At 43.6% G+C, this 21,040-nt stretch overlaps 1 protein-coding gene across 9 annotated transcripts in view; it reads left to right on the top strand.

The window, feature by feature from the left end:
* CSMD2 (CUB and Sushi multiple domains 2) overlaps positions 1–21,040 on the top strand; it is a 333,924-nt gene that overhangs the window by 50,885 nt on the left and 261,999 nt on the right. For all 9 annotated transcript variants that reach the window (XM_035345331.1, XM_035345329.1, XM_035345327.1 and 6 more), the window contains one exon: positions 15,235–15,451. In XM_035345331.1, coding sequence (XP_035201222.1) covers positions 15,235–15,451 — 217 coding nt within the window. The remainder of the gene's footprint in view (positions 1–15,234; positions 15,452–21,040) is intronic.

The raw sequence follows: 21,040 nt of genomic DNA on the forward strand, positions 1-21,040 counted from the left end.
TAACTGAAGGAAATTAGCTTAGGAACAGCAAGTTAATTCCACTGGATTTAAAATGCTCCCGAAAATGTTTTATGGGAGGGTCTGTCATTTGTTCCTGCTAAGTGCTGTGACAGTCTTAAGCTAGAGAACAAATTACAACCTTTTTTTTTTTTTTTTTTTTTTTTTTGCCTAGGAATCTAACACTGGGGGCTGTTCTGTTATGGGGAGGTTTTTTCATTTTCCATGACTGCAGTTAGCAAATGAGACTTCTTACAAAAAATACCCAATTTGAACCTGCAAGTCGATTCAATTCACCCCTTGTTAACTCTTTGATTGAGAGCTATGTAGATTGAAGAAGAAAGGTATTGATCTACTTTTAGGATTGAAAACTAAGATTAAATAGAAAGTCTAAGGGCGAAAATGAGTTTTTAAATGAATGGACAAGCTGAAAGAAAAATAAAATCGTGCGACATACTGGGAATAAGTTCTGAGGATCTGTTAGCTAGGCATACTTGGAGGCCATAGACTACAGAAACTGCATGCTTTAGATTTGCATATGAGTAGATTGTGATTCAATTTGTAGGAAAATTATGTGAGTCTCAGCAGATTGGTACCTAGCATGAGAATTTTTCTAAACTAGATCAGAACAGGATAACGATAAGTTCAGTTTCCTGGTTTCAGAGCATGCACTGCTTGATGGTATTATGTTTGGACACCAAAAACTGTTGTTTATGTGAAATTCATATGTGAATGGACTGAAAGTTTTGATATAATTGAAAGGTTTCAGTCTTTCTTTTTGGCTTTTTCTGCACAGAATTCATTAGAAACCTTTTGTAGCTATTTGTTGGTTAGGCCATGTCACTGTCTTTTTGTCTTGTTGGGCAAAGTCAATTGTTTAACTTTTCCGTGCACCAGGGACTTCAGGGGGCTTTCTTTGCTCAAGGTGACAGGCAGGCATTTAGTAATAAAGTGCAGCAATACTTAAAGGAAGTGAATGTGAAAGTGCTGTTAACAGAATCAAATAAAAATGGATTTATATCCCAACAAAAATTCCCATGAGAAATTGCCTTCTGTTTGCCTCTTTTTGTAATTCAAACATAATAGAAGAGCGAGCTGTTATAATACAAATGCCTGGCAGAGTGTGTTTTGTTGGAAGATCTCAAAGCACTTGCAATGTACATTGCATTTCTTTGAGCGTGGGGAGATGAGAATTGCCATAGAAGAGTGAAGAGTTTTTTAATAAGTGGAGTATGTGCTTACTCAGGATGAGTTTTTTTTATGTTTTTATCTGCAGGTAAGAGATTTTGGTCATTACTGATAGCTAGTTTGCTGGTTGTGGCATTAGCTGAGTATTTGGAGTCAGTTCTTCTGTATCGTGTTCTAGAGAAAACTTCAGCCTTTTCTTTCTTTTTTTTTTTTCTTCTTTTTTTTTTTTTTGAGGTAGACGAGTCTACCAAGTGAATTTGAGCCATTAAAACACGTATTCTTTTACTGGAAAATAAGTTAAAAAGAACTTTGGAGGTAACTAGTACCTTATAAACAAGGCAGTAAAAATTCTGCCAAGGAATGGAGTCTGTCTGGGGTTTGTGCAGATGTTTTTGTCGGGTTAGCTTCCCTTGTTTGAATTTTCCTGTCAATTGTGAGTTGAGATGAACTGCCAGGTGGAACACCAAATTTATGGGAGACTGATACGAACCATAGGAATGAGATTTTAAGCCAGGAGTCACAGACACAGGAGAAAAGCATGCCCGTCCTGTAAAATACGTCATTATATAGAGATATAAGGACTGAAAGTGGGGAAAAGTAAATATCTTCACTGTGGTCACTTTACAGATGCAGAGAGAGAATAAGAATAAAATTTTAAGAGACTCTTGTCAAGTTACCGTGAACACTTTAATTGAGTCTTGGACTCTTGAGGCAACCTTTCCAAGGATGTTTAGATGCCTAAGTAAGTATGCACCTGGCTTGTGAGAGGTATGTTAGCTGCAAAACGCAGGTGCATTTATAAATGCTACAAGATGGCTGGCTGCAGTTCTTAGTTTCTAAACACATTTGTAAATCTAGTCCTGAACACTGAATTTCCATTTGAAAGGGGACCTGTGGTCCTTAGCTGAATTCCTCTTTGGTCTTGTGAAATCTTGCACAAGTAGTCACCTGATCTCATGGTGGAGGTTTTTAATTATTCAAGGGTCATCCTCGGGCCTCCTGTGTTTCAGTTTAGTGCCCTAACCGTCTGTTAAATGTTATCTTCTTAGGCTAACTCTTAGTTTCAGATAAAAGATGTGTGCCAGCTCTTATGGTGGACTGCAAGGCCACTTTCCTGTTACCAGAGTGGGACGCAGAGCATCTCTGGCCCACGTCAGATGATGCAGAACCACTGCAGAGCTGACAGTGGCGTGCAGTTCAAGGCTGTCTGGTCCACTGAAAAGCCATGAAGGGCAGTCACAGGAATACCCGGTGAGGCTCTCAGTCGTGGTAGACAGCATGGGAAGAATATGCATTAATTGGTTAATGCTTGTGAAGTGCTTTGAAGATGGAAACGGCTATATAAGTGCTTGGTATTGTTATTATGCTGACAATGGCTATGTAGAAGAGTCCTGGCACTAAGGGAACAGTCAAAATTGATTAAGAGACTATATTGAAAGAGAAAGTTTTGAAGGGAGAAAATTACATCCCTTGAGAAGAGGCCATTCTGGCTGAACACTGGGCTAACTGCGTTACCTCGCAGAGCTGAGCGAACGAGTTCAAGTAATGGATGGTCCACACAAGTCTCCCACTTGCATCAGGAATTTGCAGCTGTGAACTTCTGCAGATAATTACTGTTAGCAGCTTGCTAATGGGTGGCTGCTTGTGAGGGACAGACTTGTTGCAACCATCAGGAAACCGTTTGGGCTTGTTTTGGGTGGGAAGGTCACTTGGTGCCTCAGGTTGAAAAGTAGCTCTTGAATCCAATTTCCACTGAGAGCAAACAAAATCCCTGAGTTCCTGGATTATGAATCTAAACAGCTTCATAAATGAAAAACCCACTGGAGCTGACTTCAGTAGTGATGAGAGTTGATGTGATTTTATAAGACAGAAGTGTGAGTTTAGCATACCGAATGCTGTTGGCCATGGAAATGCATGCAGTGACTTCTACGTCTAACCCAGAAATTTGTAAGGAATGAATCGGGGGTCTTTTCTGCATGGATGGCAGGCTGTTTCCAGAAGGAATGACTGGATAGCAGAGCAGACTTCAGGGTGACTTGTTGCAAGCCGAGTGAATATGAAACTGTTGATGGGCCACTTGTCTGATTGCTTTTGCACTGCTCTAAGTGGTCCAGGAGCACGGCAGCTGGGAAAGCTGCCTCACGTCTGTTCAGCCGGGCAGCACGGGGTAGCTGGGGAGAAGGGGACAGAGCTGCTGTGTGTACGTGGTCACCCTGTGCTGGGTGATAGAAGCATTGTCTGGTTCTATCACAAGGCTCTAATCTTTATTCTGAGTTTAAATACTGCTGTTTATGAAGCATCCCATACCTCTAGTCCTGGAGCTGGCTAGAGTTGAGTCACCTGGATCAAATGCTTGACTCCAGGCAGGCGGTTGAGAGCTTTTCTGTTCTGTGTCTACTGCAAAAGAGGCCACACCTGTGTCCAAGGTACATGGAAACATCTGGAGCTGCTGGCTTTGCTTGAAACACTACTGTTGGGCTCGTCATATCCAAAGCCCCAGAGCCTGGAGGCTCTAGGCCAAAATTCATGTGCAAGTCATGCATGTGAAGCTCACCGCTAAGAATAATCCCCCCTGCTTGCTTTGGTGTGGGGATGTCACCTTTCCTCCAGACCAGACCGCTTGGCTTCCTGCAGTGCCCAGCGTTCAGAAAAAGCGTCTGGGTGTTGCTGAAAACTGCAGGCACAAATCCTGTGTAGGAAAGGGAGGAAGAGAGGCTTTTTGCAGCTCCTCGTGAAGCCACACAGACAGCTGAAGCTAGTTTCAGCTTGCAGTTGCCAAACTCTGTCAAGTAGTTGCTTAGCATTCAAAGACATTTCTACGAATATTCTATGTAAAATTGAGGCTTTTTCCCCCCGTTTCTCCTTTCTGAAAGGCAGCCTGTTGCAGACCCGCGGTTAGGCTGCTGGATGTGTGCCTCTGCCTAGCAACTGCCTGCCAACGTCACGGCATCGCTGCGAGCCCTGCGCCGGGACGGAGCCGCTGGCTGCTGGGAGCTGGGCGGAATGGTAATTTGGGGTGAGAGATGCTGCTCTCCGGGAGGCTTGCAAAGCCTTGCTCTTGATTCCTTGACCTTCAGGCTCCCTTGAATAACTCCAGGCAGCTTTCTGCCGCTGCCCTGTAAAATTCAGATCGGCTGAGAATTGCCTGGCAGTTAAACCTTTGGTATGCGGGGCTGTGAAACCTCTTCCATCAGTCGTTCAGCAGAGTCCCGTTGCCTGGTGCCTGGGGTGGGATCAGTCTGTGATCTGTGGGATCTGTGTGAGATCTCTCTGTAACCACCCTGAACAATGACCCACAAATATGGGACTGGTTGGAAGCTCCCTACACCTTCCTACCCGTGGCTGGGTGGGCTGCAGGCAGGGACAGCTTCTGCCTGGCTTCCCTCCTGCCAGCAGAGACCACCCCCTCGCAGGCTCGATGGCTTGGTGGCAGCTCAGGGTTGTGTTGTGTTGTTACACCAACTGTTGGGGGATCGCGTGGCACGTTGGTTGCAGTAGCCTAGCACGAGTTACAGGCTCGGCTCTCCAGTCCACTCCACATCCTCCCGTGCTCAACATCAGTGGCTGAGGGGAGCTCAGATAAAGCAATTGAACTTCACGTGTTTCACGAGATAACTGCAGCTCCTCTTCCAAGTGCTTCTCTTTCGGATTTGAGGCAGTGAAAAAGGCGCAGGTTCTGCATGGGCTTGGCAGGGAGTATCGTCCGTTTGCAGAGAAAGCACAGCCTGGAGGTGGGGTGTGTAAGATGTTCTGGTGGTGTTTCTATTCCGTACTAACTGCAAGTGCTTCACGTCGCCGTACCACTGCATTTGGATCCGTGTGATGTTTATGTATGGGGCAGAGTCAGAAGAAACGCAGAGCTGCAGTTTACACGAGGAATCTTAACTCGTGAGTCCCCTACTCTGGCTTCAAGCCAGCACAAAGAGATACCAGTGTGGCACATCTTGTCTAGTACTATGCTGAGGCTGAACCCTGCTTAAAGCAGGGTTCTGTAGCTGTAGTATTTTTGGCCTTGCTGACGAAATTCTTACTCCTTGTTCATTGCTAAAAGGTTCAGGGTTTTCTTTCTTTGTGTGTACGCTCCTTGCATTGACAAACTCTGCTTGCCTGGCTAAACACCACCTCTGTAGGTCAGCAGAGCGTGGAAACGATCTCTTCATTTGTGATAGAGTCAGAAGAGGCAGAGCCCGTCTCTTTGTTCTGTGCGTGCTATTTCAGGAGCTCTCCAGGTGAAGCAGTGTGGTCTTTGTCACCATGTTTTTGTGGAAGATGGTCACAACTGAAATTTGGTTAACGGGTGCTGAGGCATTCTGTGTCATGGAGTAATTCATTTAAATTCCCCATCAGTGTTGGCCAAGCAAAGTTTTACTCGTTACTCACATTTGAAATGTTTTCTGATGCTGTGTGCATTGCTGTCCACTGGCTGCTGGATCAAGTGGTGTGTGAGAGGGCATTCGTGCCGTGCCTCCCGCTGCTGACTTGAGCTAGCGCAAGTAGAATGCAATATTTTTAAGACTGCTGATACAAAATATTAAGGACAAAATATATTCATTTATGTATCTTGATGAACACAGACTTCTCTAATGATTACTTTGATACTGCTTAGATTATCTAGCATACATTAGCGGGGATTTTCTTAGATGCTTGTTGAAGTCAGACACGTTCATGCTGTGTTTAACAGTGCATGTTTACATCATCTTGTCCATCTACTTACATTGATTCATTGATGTAATAGCTCCTTAAAACAAGACGTAGCTTTGCTGGTTGTGCCATCTCTGGTATTAGAGCTCATCGTGCGTACCAACCACTTATGTGTAGCCCGTAGTGCCTGGCTGTGTTCCCTCTTGACCTTGAAATCCCAAGTCCAAGGTCAGGCACACTTGTTTCCATCCTTTCTCCTCTCCCATCTCCTCCCTTGGTACTTTTCCCATGGAATCCTGTTTTCCCCAAGGATCCTGCATGCTTGGAAGTGAAGTAGCAGGAGCCCTTCTTTTCCTCTTTCCTCATCTCAAAGTTTGCCTGCTCCATTTTCTCTATATGACTCTCTCTGTCATAAGAAAATGACAGCCTAAAAGGCCTAAAAAGCTGCCAGCAGACATGATTTTTGGTAAGGATTTGAAAAATAAGAAATATGAGTGGTTTTGATGTAGATCTTTTCATGCCACATGCCAATACCTGTTTAGATTTTCCTGCAAGTCAGATTTGTGTTTAGAGCAAGAGCCTTTGTCTTCTAACCTGGCTGAAATCTGCCGCTGTGAAGGGGCACAGAGCCCATGTGTCACAGCTTCTTCCCTGCTGGGGACGGGGTATAAGGGCTGTTACTGCCTCAGCAGCACGGTGCGGCGTCCCCTCAGTGGGGCTGGTGCATCCCGTGCTGCTCGTGCTGCAGCCACCAGCACCAAGGATCCATGTACACCACGCAGGTCAGAGTTCCTCACTGCTCTTCAAATCATCTCATCTGTATGCTGAAGGGAGAGTTAAAGCCTGGTTATGTTTTATCTTCCTCTTTACATACCCTTGCACACACACGCGCAGAGAAGGGCGAGGAACGGAGCATTATTCCATCTGTATAAAGGCAGAAAGGATTGGAGGGGGAGGTGATTTTTCCCAGCCTGAGCCCATACAAAGCACTCGTTGGGAGTTGTAAAAGGGTCCAGAGAGGGCTGTGCAGTGTTCTTAAAGCTGAAGAAAATCAAGTATGAAATCTTGAAGTTGTTAATCTCTATTGAGAGGCTTTCAGCAGAAGGACAATACAAAGTGTGAGAAACTCGGCTCCAGGCGATTGTTCCAGCCCTAAACAGAACCAAGTCCCAAAGGGCACAATGCGATACGGATAGGCCCTTGTCTGCTCAGAGAGGATTTTCTGCCACAGGAGTGCCTTAGCCTGGTGATTGTGTAGGACTTCAGATATTAATCATTTAAAACTGTTCCAGCTAAATGTTCTTGCAAAATGTTGAAGAGATCTAAGCTCCCTGTCTTGGCTTATTTTCTCTTTCCTCTCCCAGCTTTTGCAGTGGAAGGGATGAGGGAGGGAATAGCGAAGAGGAAAAAAAGTGAAACAAAATACGTGTTTAAGTTGAAATATTTAACTGAAAATATAGCTTTCTTTAAACTGTTCTGGTGATAACGCTGGAGTAATCTTTGTTATTCTCTATTATTAGTGTGAGCTATTCTACTTCACTTCTACCAACAAAAGCAGAAGGAATCCATCCCACTTCCCTCCTCGCTTAGCAAGCCTTCGCTGCTAAATGCCTGTCCTGTTATCTAGCTTGCTTTGCTTCTGTTGTGGCTGTAAGCATTTCAGATGGGAAAGCGGTACATAAATCTGCAGGGGTAAGCACTGCAAAAGGAGCTGAGAAAGGGGCAGCGTGCACCTGGGGAAAGCCGGCATGACACCGTGATACCTCTTCGATAGCCCCCAGGAGTGCGTGTTGTGGTACTCATGGAACGGCTCGAGTCCTTACCAGCTACACCATGGTGTGAGTTTTGGGTCGCCCTTTGACAGAGATCTGTTTTTTAAATAAATAAAATCTGATAAGGGTCTAGAAGACCGAGTCCCTTCTGTTCCCAGGTCATTCCGGTGCAGGGATGAGGCAAGCTTGCAGAAGACAGCCCGTGTCAGGTCAGCGTGTCACGCTGCCCTCTGTCCCTCCGCTAAGAGCAGAGAGCTTTTAGCCTCAAGGGGAGATCTGGCAGCTGCTGCTATGAGCAGTGTACTCGCTTAAGCAATTTCTGTCTTAACCAAACAAGGCATTACTTTCCAGCAGTTGCAGTCTCTGGCCTCAACATGTCAGGGGGCCGCTGTGCAGCGGTAAGACAGACATATGTGCGGTGTCATGTTCTTGTGGTCTGACTTCTGCCCTGCAATGGCTTTTGATGGTACCTAAAACTGGGCATTTTCCTTTTTTCTCTACAGCACACCAGAACTTCTTTGACCTTGCTACTGTACGTGTATGCCCTTTCGAGGTTGACACATGAAATATAAAAACAAAGTGCAATAAAGCAGAAAATACTTCCCCCCCCCCAAAGAGAAGGTTAGCTTTAGGTGTTGAGGAGGAAATGTGCAACCAGCATCGCAACCATGGGAATGGGGTGGTGTGCCACCCAGGCTTTCCCCAGCTGCAGCATTCTGGCCGGTCTGACTTCATGCTGCAGACAGATGTGGAGCAGCTGTGAGGAGGCCAGAACCTGGCCAGTGGTTTGGAAGCATACTTGAACAAGGTTGGAACAATGCCTAACGGTAACAGATCTCTTTGATAGCTGTCCAGAAAGCCGGGCTCTGTTCCCCAGGTATGGGCAGCACTGTTTGCATAGAAGGTGATGGAAGAGTTGGAGTAAAGGACTGCAGGGATGGAAGGGAAGTGCAGTCTCAGGACTGGAGGAGTGACTGAGTTGGTTCCAAGAACGGTGTGTTTGATTTGCGGTACCCCGCAGTACTGTGCAAACCTGCTGTAGGCTGAAAGCTCATGTAGTGCTGTTGATTTGAGGTGGGTGCTGTAATTCTTCCTGGCTTGGCAGTAGGGGCATGAGCAGGATTCAGATAAAATGCTTGTTCTTTGCCCTTGTATTCTTCATTCCATGCGTTCGGAGAGGAAAAAGGCCCTGGCTATCTGAGGTGTAAATCATCCCCTTGATGATGTTCTTCAATCCAGTGGCTTTTGATTAAAAGTTATAGTTAATGGAATGTCTCTGCATTATTTATTACCCTGAAGGCTTTGATATAAGACTGTAGGTTAAGTTGAAACTATGAAAAGGTGAATACTTAGGGAAACAAGGCTTAGATTTATGAAGTGTGAAGGTACTTTCACTGTGTGTTCACTTAAATTGTATGAACAGGAGAATCAAAGCTGGACTGTGGGTAAACTAGTTCTGAACTGTGATTGAGAAGATCTAGGCCTGCTATGTAAGAAAACATGGTTAGTTGCTGCTAAATGATTCAAAAGAGTAAACACTGGGACAAAAAACCTTTTTCCCAATTTAGATGACAGATTAAACTTTTTTGCTTTGTTTTAATGGAGTTCTTAATGACTGTTTAATACAGGGGGTGAGTTTTTCCTGTGTTCTTTTTGGGGGTAAGGTTGTGACCTATGCGAAGGAGCTGGCTGCAGGCATTTCCCAACCCACTCATGATTGTAGTCTTTTGAGGCCCCTTTAGAAAAGGGCTTGCCAGTGCCTTCATGTGGAGGGGGAAGTCCAGTAGGAACCTCAGGTGCTGATCCTGTGGGTCCTGTGCTGTGGCATCTACCCAGCCTTGCGAGGAGCTGTACGTGTCTTGTACGGTTTCATGTACACCATCCCACAAGGAAAACCGGGGTGCTGCTGTGCTGAGTTTGGCTGTCTTATGTCTGTCTCCATCCTTAGGTACTACCAGGCTCGGGGCATCCAAAGGTGTGCTCAGAGGATGCTGAAAACCTAAAGGACATTTGCATTCTGGTTCTGAGATGGGGTCTAGTGCCTTGGTTTGAAGATCTTCATGCAGCGAACGTGAATGATTTGGGGCAGTAATGTACACAGAAAAAATTGAGAAGTTACTGATGAAATAGCAGAATCTGGCCCTGGTATTTCAGGTCAGAATTGAATGTGCTTGCATTGTGTCTGCAGGATATGGATTTCAGTTTTACTGGGGAAAGTGTTTTTTATGTTCCTCTATTTCAGTGAATAGGCTAGAACAACACAAAATAGAAACACTTGTACCTAAGTAACAATAACTAAAGAAAATGACAATACCAAACGCTACTGCATTAAGGAGAAGACAGCCATGTATCACTAATAGATGATACTGCTGAGAGCAAGTCAGTATATATGATTTGATAGTTGTTCCTTGTGAATTGTGCAATGACCATACATCAGTGTTCGCTAAATTAGTTTTTTCTGCTGAGAAATGAAGGGCACCGTTAGAATTTAGGAAGCACTTCAGAAGTAAATTCTGTTTTCCTCTCGCCAAAGTATTGTATCCTGGAGATTAATATGGTGTGAATCAGAATAGTTAAAATGCTTCCTAGATTTACACCATCATGGATCTGGCCTGGAAAGTGTAAAGAATTAGAAGTAGGTGGAAAAAGATGTTAACCAATCTTGGATTTCTGTATTTTGTACCTATTTCCTTTACCTTTGTACTAACCAACACCACCTTTGTAATAGCTCTTTAAAAGAGCATTTGCAGTAACAGTATTTGAAAGCAGAGGTTTATCTGGGTCTAGAGAGCTGCTGAAATTGTAAGCGAAGAGACTTTAAGGGTGCAGCAGCCAAGGCAGATCACTCCTGTATGCAAGTGTTGTTTATTTGAAGGAAATAACAAAGTTCTGTTACTGTGAATGGGCTTTAATGGTTGAGTCTCCTCTTCCATATGTGTCAGCTGGTTTCTGGTTGATGTACAGTGGCCATCATGACTGCCAGCCATGAGACACGGAGGATGTGAGAACCAGTTCTGTGCTACCCTCGCTGCAGTCATTGGCGTCTGGACTGTTCTGCTCCAGACCTCAAGCTGCAATACTGCCTTGGAGGCCACTCTTAGGCAGGAGAGAATAATACGAGAACGGTCCCTCGCTCATGTGTCTGAATGACTTCATATTTATAGCACAAGTAAACCTCCCACCAGCCTCTGTCTCCAGTAATTTAGTTTCTATTGGCAGAAGAAGCCTCGGTTCTTGTGTACAAGGGCATTCTTCCTGCCCTCCGTGCAGCACAAGGCTGATCGATACCCTGAATTGAGGGTTGTGCAGCTTTCCCCCTTCAATGAGCAGGAGACAGAGCTCTATTTGGTCGTATTTAAGTGTCTAGTCCTGTGAAACTGTGGTGTGTGGATTAACTGTGTATTATAAAATGCTACTGACAGCCTGTATTTTTGTTAGAGATGTGCTTCTTCGGTGAGCATGCTGCAAAGTAAATATTTCATTTTTCTTGTGCATATGGTCCAGGAGTGAAGCCGGTTTGTCTGCGTACGTTGTTCAAGTGGCGTGTATTGCACAAAACAAGTGGTGTGAGTTGAGACAGGTAAAGCTGACTTTTATGCTCTGTCATTGAGGAAATGGTTGTTGTGCCCCTGGATAAAGATGTGTTTTTTCTGCTAAGCACCAAGCCCTCTATTAATGTGTTTGTTGGGTTGTGTTTTTTCCTCCCTGCTAGATGTGATCTTGTTGGAGAAAAGCTCTGTCCACTGAACAGTGCCAAGCGTGATAATGCCTTCGTCCTTGTCTGGAAACTAAGTGCTACTGCAATAAAATTACATTGATGCATTCATTAAAAAGATATACTCTCATAATAAACCACTTTCCAGAATTGAAAATGACAGGTTGCATTGGCAGAGTACAAGTTCGAATTAGCTCCATTCTCAGCCTACTCATCTCTGTCACAAAATAGGACACTTGCCCACAAATGCATATCCACTGATGAGTTTCTTGTTGGTGTTACAACTTCAGAAAGTAAAAGTTCATGAATAATAGCATTAAAAGGTGGAATATCTACATAAATATTTACGCTGTCATGCCAGACCTTCTGGCAGATGACATCAGATGTGCTAGCCGTATGTGTTCACCTTTCTCTTCATTGTTATGGCTTTTGAATAAGGAGAGAAAGCGAGAGGGGTAAATGCGACCCTTATGGGGGGCTTGTAAACGCTCTGATGGCAGGGCTGATGCTGACCTGCAGTGGGTGTAAAAAGGTGGCTGCAGGTTAGAGCTTGTGCTGTCACTGATGCTTTGGCTTGTGGGCACCTGGCCGCGATGAGCTGAAGGACAAGGTGGGTTGTTGATGTGACCCAGGAAAGAAGCTGCTGCTTTTCTGTTACCTGAGTGAGGTGTGTGGAGGTGCCTTGTGTCAGACTCCTGCGCTGGAGAGAGTGCTCCAGAGACTTTGGAGGAATATTGCCCTCTATCAAATACGAATTCATCTAAACTTTATAGCACTGATTGTCATTGTCCTTTTATACTTACCTGTCCGTGCTTCTGAGCCAAAGGGATAAAGAGAATTGTTTTTGCAAGTCTTCAGAGGAGAAATGTTGTGTTTCCTTGTCATGTGCTTTAGACTCTAGATAAGGTTTTGTCAGTCAAATCTGAGCAAACTCATACCTGAAAACAAATTATAGGCTATGCATACATTCTCTGGGGCTTCCTGGATGTCTTTCCCATGCCTGCTGACTTTTTCCAGCAGTGTTCAACATAAATGAAGCTCCCTACTATTACAGTTGATGAACAATATATTGCTTTCCAGATTGTCAGCTTTTGAAAAACTAATTTTTGTTTGCAATAAGCAATTTTCTGTTAGCTGTGTTCAAAGCACATCTTGGTCAGAATCATGAACATGCAATTATTTCAGTAGATTGATTTGATATGTCATAGAACTGTGTCCTATTTTCTGTTATGTATTTGTTTTTATTCAGCTAGGTTTACACTTTTCTGGCCTTTATTCTCTGCTTTAATCACTAATTATGCAAGGACAGCATCACCTTACATTGATTTTAAATCTTGTTTTTCATATGACCTTGGGAGTATTTGAAACACGGCATCACTGACCTTGAATTTATTTTTTGAACCTCATGCAGCATCAGTAGCTTTTATACCATCAGGAAATAGAAGGGTAGAGCCTCTTTAATTTCCCAATCTTCCTTAAATTGTTCTGATGACATTTACTTATGATTAAAATAAAAAATGTGCAGTAGAGACAGATTCAATATCCCCACATTGCCTATTGAGTGCCAGTCTGGATGAAGAAAAGAGGATGTGATTGAATTTTAGAGAACTGAAACTTACGGATCTTTGGCAGTCTTCAAGTTATTAAACCAAACCAGGCCTAATTTTACCCCTCCGTGATAACAGTAATACTCCCAGTCCCGTGCAGCTTGCTGGCACCGAGCTGATGCATCCTTTCTGGGAGCTCTGCAAATAAATGGAACTGAAGAGGAGAAGGGAGGTGGATTTCACTCTTGTGTTCATTGTGTATTGACAAAGTGCATGGAGAGAGGCAGATGCCAGGTGCTGCAGAAATGCAAAGTACTCGAGGCTTGTTAACGAGTTCCGTGTCTAGCTCAGCCCTGGTCCCTCAGGGAAGGCAGGGCTGTCCTAACTCTCGCTGATGTAGTAAACATGATACAAAAAGAGTCTCTGGGTAGTAAATATGATTGACCACTTTGGATTCATGAAGGTATGAGCTTCATCTTGCGGAGACAAGTTTCACTAAGTGTTTTTGCACCAAAGTAGGCCAATCTAATTATAATTGGCTTTAATGAGCCCTACTCTGCAGTTCTTTACCTGTAGCTGGTTGGCACTCAGAAGTGCAAATACCATTTCTGCCTTTGAAAAAAGCATTGAGAAATCAAAGAAGTAATTTCTAGTTGGATTCATTTCAACTTGAAAGAGTCGGTTATCTGCATAAGCAGGGGTAAACAACCCAGCATCAATAAGAAGAGCCAGACCAAATGCAAGCAGTAGTGATCAGAAGTCTGGTGGCCACAGGGTAAAGGTGAAATCCTGCTTTGGGTTTCACAGCGGTTGCCTTGCAAACTGGAATTTCGTTTTGGTGTGTGTGGGAGTTATTAAAGCAGCAAAGAGTTGCACAAGTTTGTTTGGGTGAATTTGTCTTCGTGCCTCAAAAGGCATTGCAGTAAAGTAGCAGTGAAGAGAGGAAAGTACTAAGGAGAATTTGTCCTTTAGGCTGTTCCCAACACATATACTGGCTTCCCCAGAGAGAAGAAAACCCTCATATATCCAGAAATTGTACATCATGGCAGTTGATCTTTATCTTTGGGATGGAGTGTTCACAGGCAGTGCTTTGGGGAAGGAAAAATTGATTTGAGGGAGGTGTCAGGTATTTAGCTGGTGGGTGCAGGACTTGGCTTCTGTCTCAGAAGATGTAGCTATGGAGTCAGGGCAGCTCCCTAGGAATACCGATGGGCGGACGTTTGCTTTGTGTTTAGCCTGCGTGAGGAGCTGAAATGGTTCAGAACTGGGTGAGTGAAAACAGAGCAGGCTGGGAAGGCTGCCTCGAGCCACCGGTTTCTTTCCTATGTGGATTCATCAGGTCTAACAAGTATGCGATGTGACTGGTGATGGCAGCTCAGGGCCACAGCCCACTTCCCGTTGCTGTGGCCCAGTTGCCAGTTTGGAGCACGCAAACTGGAGACCAAGTGGGAACATACCTTTCTTTTAAGGCAGTCTGTGTGGAAAAAAGGCCTTTTGTAATAAACGCTGGCTTTTCCTGGGAGGTAGTTTTAGGGCTAGAGAGCAACGTACCTGAAAGAAGGCTGATGGAGAAAAACAAACTGCTGGCTTAGAAGTTGCAAATATTTGGGTTTTCTCGTTTTAGGTTCTTTTAGTAGTTCCAAGTAGCTGTTTGAGAATGGTTTGTTTAGCCTTTGAACTGAGTTCTGCTCTTTCTGGATGCAGGACACCTTTAATTTCTGATTTTGGTCATCGTTTTCATGCAATCTTGTGCAGACTGTTCCTTTGGTGACTCAGTTCTGCTGTATACTTACTATGTCCATTGCACTTCTTGGCTTTTCAGGGTGGAAGTGGTGGAAGTCTCTGTACGCACCGCTGAGCCCTGATCTTAGCTCAATCTTCTTTTATTCCAGCGCAATTAAGAGTAAAATAAATGGTCAGCTTTGTCACTGTCGTTCTGCTGCTTTGTGGCCTCTGTACCCTTCATGCTTGAGGCACCAAGCTTGGCTAGATTTTCCTGAAATGGGGCAAATCCAAAAGCACGTAGTGTACAATGAAGAGTGTATTGGATTTGGTCATGGGCTGTGAAAGGACCTTTGGGAAAGCATCTGTTTTCCAGTTATAGTTGGTGGCTGCTGTAATCCAGCTGTTATTAGCCTGTTACATTTAAAGCTGGAGGGAGTGTTGCACAGGAGCTGGGGATCTGGGATCTGACTTCCTGCAGGGAGCACAAAAATGCATCTGCAGAGACTACCTTTATCTGTTCCCCAGGACCAGGAATTCCTGGGGGAGAACAAATTCATTGGAAAGAAACCTGTGTGATATGTTTTGATGGAGATTGTTAGATTTGTATTCTGCACTGTTTGATTTGTACTTTTTTCTTCTCTTTTGCCAGCCCAGAACTGCAGTCACATTTTGCATGGCCCAAATGGGACAATACAGAGTCCAGGCTTTCCGTATGGATATCCAAATTATGCAAACTGCACGTGGACAATCACTGCCGAGGAGCAGAACCGGATACAGCTTGTTTTCCAGTCTTTTGCATTAGAGGAAGATTTTGATGTATTATCCATCTACGATGGACTGCCTCAGCAGGGGAACCTGAGAACAAGGTATATTGTCTGTAACAAATAGTGATGTTTATAAACACGCTGCCATTTCTTCCACTCAGAATAAGGCATCTAGGTTGCAGGTTGATGCTGCAATAAACGGGGAGTTCTTCATGAGCAGTTCTTATAACTGTTTTGCTTTCTTATCTCTGATAAGGTTTGAAATGTTTCTCTGAATGCCTGACAGTAATGATTTATCAAAAGTCATTCTAGACATCCAGAGAAGTTAATTAGAAAATGGAGTAAATGGAAAGCAAAGCCAATGTGCAGAGGAGCTTCCTTCAATCCAAAAGAGATTCTCTGAGTGGGAGGATGGATAATGGTTTTCAGGTTATATTTCTGCCAAATGCTTTGTGGGTCAACTTGGGTAATTCCCTAACTTGTGGTTTTCTCACTAGCTGGGCTGGGCTGGTATTTTCCCTTCACCTCTGACTAAACTGTTGGACCTTCAGGGGTAAGGAGTTATCAAATACGATCGTTCAGTATGAAGACTCTCCATGGAGAGTCTTCATCTCTAAGTCATCTCTAAGACTTTCAGGTACAATCTTGGTATTAATATAAAGTTCAGTGAGAGGCTGATTATGAAAAATAATTTATTGCTGTGATAGCAACTGTTAGGCGACATGCCAGATTTCAGCGTTTGAAGGAATAATGGCCCCTAGATCTGAAGCATAGATGAAATCTGCTTGGTGATGTGTGATATGACTGCTGTTTGCTGATGTGGTGTCTAACTGCAGCTGATGTCTGATAGTGATAAAGTCAAAAAGTAAGAAGCAATGGCAGCAGCCAGTGTTAAAATCTCCAGTTGGGATGCTGTCATCATGGACAGTTCTGGAAATTAATTTTACTTCAAACCATTTTTGAATGGGTCATTTGACATCAGCATCTTGTCTAACACAACTGTAAAATCCGAGTTAAAAACACTGGTGAAAACAGCTCTTCATGTAGATGATTTCAGTTATGTAAATAAATCATATCTTCATCTTGCAACTGTGCTTGAGAATCATCCTAATTACAGGACCTCATCATTTAATCAGAAGGTAGTGTAGTGCTTTGCTTTGGGTAAAGGATGCCTACGTCTTATACAAAATTCTGCTCAGGAGATTTTGTATGGTGAATAGTTGATGCAGCTTTTGCCCTGAGAAGCCCCCAGCAAATTGTTCTGCTCATCAGCAGTGCCAGACGTTTCCTTTTGCCCTCTAGATGTCAGTTCTGCTGAGGAAGCAAAATCCATGAATGAGATTAATTCAGAAGTAGGGTCATGGTGGAGTAAATCGGTAAGACACCATAGATGAATTGCATCCAGGTATTGCTCTGAGCTACTCATAATCATGATATGATTACAGATAGAAGTACCAGCAAGGGCATCTTAATGCAGTCCATCAGTACAACAAACTTCTGAGATGCAGCTTGGCTACTGTCCTTGTAACTTGCAGTGTTGGAGTTTGGGGGAAGGTCAGGGAGGCAAATAGTGTCCTCCCCCTGCATCCCTGGTGAATGTGTTGTACGACTTGGGTGTCTAAGTGAATGTGAGTTGTAGATAAGGTGCTTGGGTAGGGGTTTGTATTTAGTGCAGTGGGAGAAAAGTAAAATAAACGGGAAGAGAAAGGTATTGGGGAAGCTTTCTGGAGGTCTGAGAGGACTTCCAGAAGTATATGAGACGTGGATTTGTGCCTGATGTGCACTAGCGTTCTTCTGGACATTTCTAGGTTAGTGATTTCAAAATCTGAAGCTTGCTCCTCTGTGCTATTTGCTGTCTTACTGCTTTGTTCGGCTCATATTTTTTTTGTACATCAATCCTACCTCATTAAACTCTGTAGCTGTTGCCCAACATTGGCCTTTTTCTTCTTTCTCCATTTCTTTTCCTTTGGCTATCAATTTTGTTTTTTTCTGACTGCTTTCCAAATGTACTCCATTCATCATCGAAGTGCAGCACTTGAAGATGGATGACCGCGCGTCATTCATCATACTACCAGGAGGCGGGCCAAAATAAGCTGTAAGCAAGTGTAAAAGAAGGAAAGAAAACCTGTTTGTGTAGAGAAGGTAACTGTTTTCTTGACTGCTGTTCAAGGCCTACCAGCAAAACAGTTAACAAAGACAGGAACCGTACCCCTCTGCTTCTCCCAGACAAGTTTATGTTGTTGAACATCAGGGACTTATTCCAGTAGGTCTTGCCTGCTTGACTGGGAGAACAGAAGGATCTCAGTACAAATGATGGGCTTACTTGTTAATATTTTCTTGCACTGAGGGATGGGGACTGGTTAGTTTTCTCAAAACCCTGGTATTCCATGTAAGCCATATATTGCTGAGAGCCCCCGCAGTCTGATGTCTGAGTGTCGTGTCTGTGTTCCTTTCTGGGAAAGGGTTACTGATTGTGTTCATCCTGTGCTGGCAAACACCCTGTTGTCTTGCAATTTAATGTGGTGTGAAAGTTCCCTAATAGAATAAGGGCAGACTTAATCCAATGAGACATTTGCTAATAAACTGCTTTACTGTATATTAGGGAATTTGCCTTGTGTGTTTGTGATGAGTGTGTGAATATTAAATGCGTTTCAGTGTCTTAATTTAGATATCCAGCGATGTTGCAATCTTTCACCGTGACTTTGCCTTGTTTGATAAAAATCGGAGCTTGTTTCTCGTGATAAAAATCAGAGACCTTGCTTCTTCAGCCTCTCTCAGATAATTCCGCTCTTTCACAGCGCCGTACGCTGGCTTTCAGCCAGTGCAACCACCCCAAGCAGGGACTGTTGTAGCAGAATCTTCTTTGGATCCTGAGAACAGTGACGGCTGCAGATTTTTTCCTCCTTGACCCGAGTCGGGGAGCTCTGTGTATTCAACAGTTCAGAGACTTGTAACTTTGGTGCCTGCATGTGGCTTTCCTTCTGAGCAGTGTTTGTGCTCATTAAGCCACACCAAGCTATCCTAAATGCCCATCCTTCAAGTCCCTGAATATTCTGAGCTGCCAGTGGGATCAGAGGGATACGTGTGGAGATCTGATCTGAGAACTGCAGTTCCTCAAGAATACTTTTTGCAAGTTCCCATTGTGCTTTGCTGATTGTGTCATTGTTAAGAGGATGCTCCAATCAGGTTGGTTTCCTGATTGGTTTCCCACCGTGCTGGGCTTAGCAGCTCAGCAGAGACCTGACTGAAATTTGAATATTTGGAGTTATTTATGGATCCAAGATTGCTTTGGGATTTGGGAGATGCTTTGCACCTTTTCATATCTGAGTGTTGTTACATGACATAACCAGACAGCAGCTGACAAGAAAAAAAATGAAGCAAAGGAAAGCCACATGACATCAAGTAGCTTCATCTGATACTGATAATTTGCAGGATGCTTTTAATGTGGGAATCTTAAATTAGTTGCTAATTTACTTTTTTGAAGTTTCAGGCCTGCATTAAGATCCAGAGAAAGTATATTTACAATGTATTTGGAAAGTAAGTCATTTCACATGCATAACCCAGTTCTCTTGAAGGAAGCTAATGAATTTAACTCAAAATAGGACTGATCAGTTTAGGAAATCATACGTTTCCCCAAAAACTTTTATAAATTGCTCTGGAAAGGCAAAAGGATAGGAGGGGCAATCTTTTTGTACCAGGATAGACTGTTCAGTTGCACACATGCTGAACCATGCCAGTGGTAGCACCAAATGGAGGCTTTTACAACCTAACAACCTGTGGGCTTTGCTTCCCATCTGACGCGGGGAGGTGACTGTATTGTCTTCTGGTCTAAAAGGGAATGTTTGAGTAACACGGAATTTGGCTAGGGAAGTGTTAGAGCCAATGCGTCAAAAAACAAAACAAAACAAAACAAAAACAAAACAAAACAAAACAAAACAAAAAAAAAAAAAAAAAAAGGTGAGTCTTTGCTCAAGCCGGAATCGTGGTGGTGCAGTCGCTCTGTTTCTGCAGGCACACCGGGAGGTACGAGCTATGAGTTTACACAGCAGGGAGGAACTGTCCCGTTCTGATGCATCTGGAGCGTGTAGTGCTAGGGAAAATGAGGTAGGAATTTACCAACAGTAGCTTCCTATGTAAAGCTGAGATCTTTGCTGCCTTCAGCTCAGTGCAGCTGTAACTTGTCTTCTAGCTCACGCTTGTGAGCTTCTTGGTCAGTGTTTTCTGTTAGTGTTGCTTATTCCAGGGAGATGCTCGTTCCTCTTCCCTGGCAGATAACTGAGGAGTTGAGAGGAGGATTGCAATCAACGTGCTGTGTATGCAGTTAGAAACCATCACTTTGGCCATATTTAATCGACTGAACGATGAAGTATTTTGTTTGATCTTAAAATTACTTGATGCTAGTGATAAGAGGTGAATTATCCACTAGTGTGACCTATTTTACAGATACAACAGCAATACCTGTATCTTGCCTGTTTCTCATTGATAACCTTTTAAATACTCTTTGAAAAATTGAACTGGGTGTCTTGTACTTAATTACAAATCAAGAGAACAAAGCTTTTGATCTTAAAAATGATGAAAGGGGAGGAGGAGAAGAGATAAAGGGAGCACTGCAGGAGAGAATTCACCCCACGTGCTGCGTGCTCCTGCTTGCAGCAGGGCTCTGGGGTTCTGCCTTCAGGTGATGGACTTGCTGAATTCAGGACTGGTAAAGAATTTTCTGGAAAATAGCATTTACTGTCTGGTAATACACAAACTTGTGTTAGGATTTTGTTGAGTCACCGTTGGTCCTGTGACATAGTCCTTTGTAGTTAGCTCATGTCTCTGAGGGGATCATAGTTCTTTTTACGAAGGGTAAAGATAACGAGAATAAAGAGGGCCAGATAAATCCTTCTGTCATCCTTACTCAACTTCAGAATACTATCTCCATTTTCCCTTCAGCAGAGTCTTTTTGTCACTTCATATTGAGTCCCTGGGGAGGAAAAAAAAAACAACCCAGACACTTAAAGCTCTCTGCAGAATAACATGCACACATTTTTTCCTGCTGCTTTTTTGAACTGCTCCAGCAGCACGAGGGCCTTTTGCTGGCAGCCCCATTGTATTGTTTCGAAGAAGTGCTGAATATTTGAACTTGCAGATTTTGAGATATTTGATGGAACTAAGTCCTGGAAAGCTAATGGAGTGAATGCAACTGTGTTTAGGGCTGTTCAGTTCTGAGGCTGTATTCAAATTTTCTGGTTTTGCAAGGACAATGTTTGTTGTGGTGAGTGATAAAAGCTGCTCATGATATCAGGGTGCGATGCTGTGCGTTTTTTTTCTCCTGCCACGATACTGGATCCTGGGTCCTGTTTTAAGGGTTAGAGGATCTGCCCTCTCAGGTCTTCCTGGTGGGTTATGGCCTGTACCATGTCTGGTAAAAACAGGATCTTGTTGCAAATGTGAGCCTTTCATTCATAGCCACTGAATAAAATACTGACTGGGGGGAGGTAGTTTCCTAGCTGATGGCTGTTCTGCATTTTGTCTGTGGCACCAGCTATTCCCTGCTGTGCGTTTAGTGCAGGGGCTGTGTGTCACTGGGCCTTCAGGCATTATTGTTAACTCGAACAATATTTTGTTTTCAAGATTGGTTTTTGTTTTCTATCTTCTGTTTTCTCCCTAAACTGTTGATTAACCATGTTAATGGGTAAAATCTAC

Source organism: Oxyura jamaicensis, chromosome 23, assembly GCF_011077185.1.
Source record: "Oxyura jamaicensis isolate SHBP4307 breed ruddy duck chromosome 23, BPBGC_Ojam_1.0, whole genome shotgun sequence".
NCBI lineage: Eukaryota > Metazoa > Chordata > Aves > Anseriformes > Anatidae > Oxyura > Oxyura jamaicensis.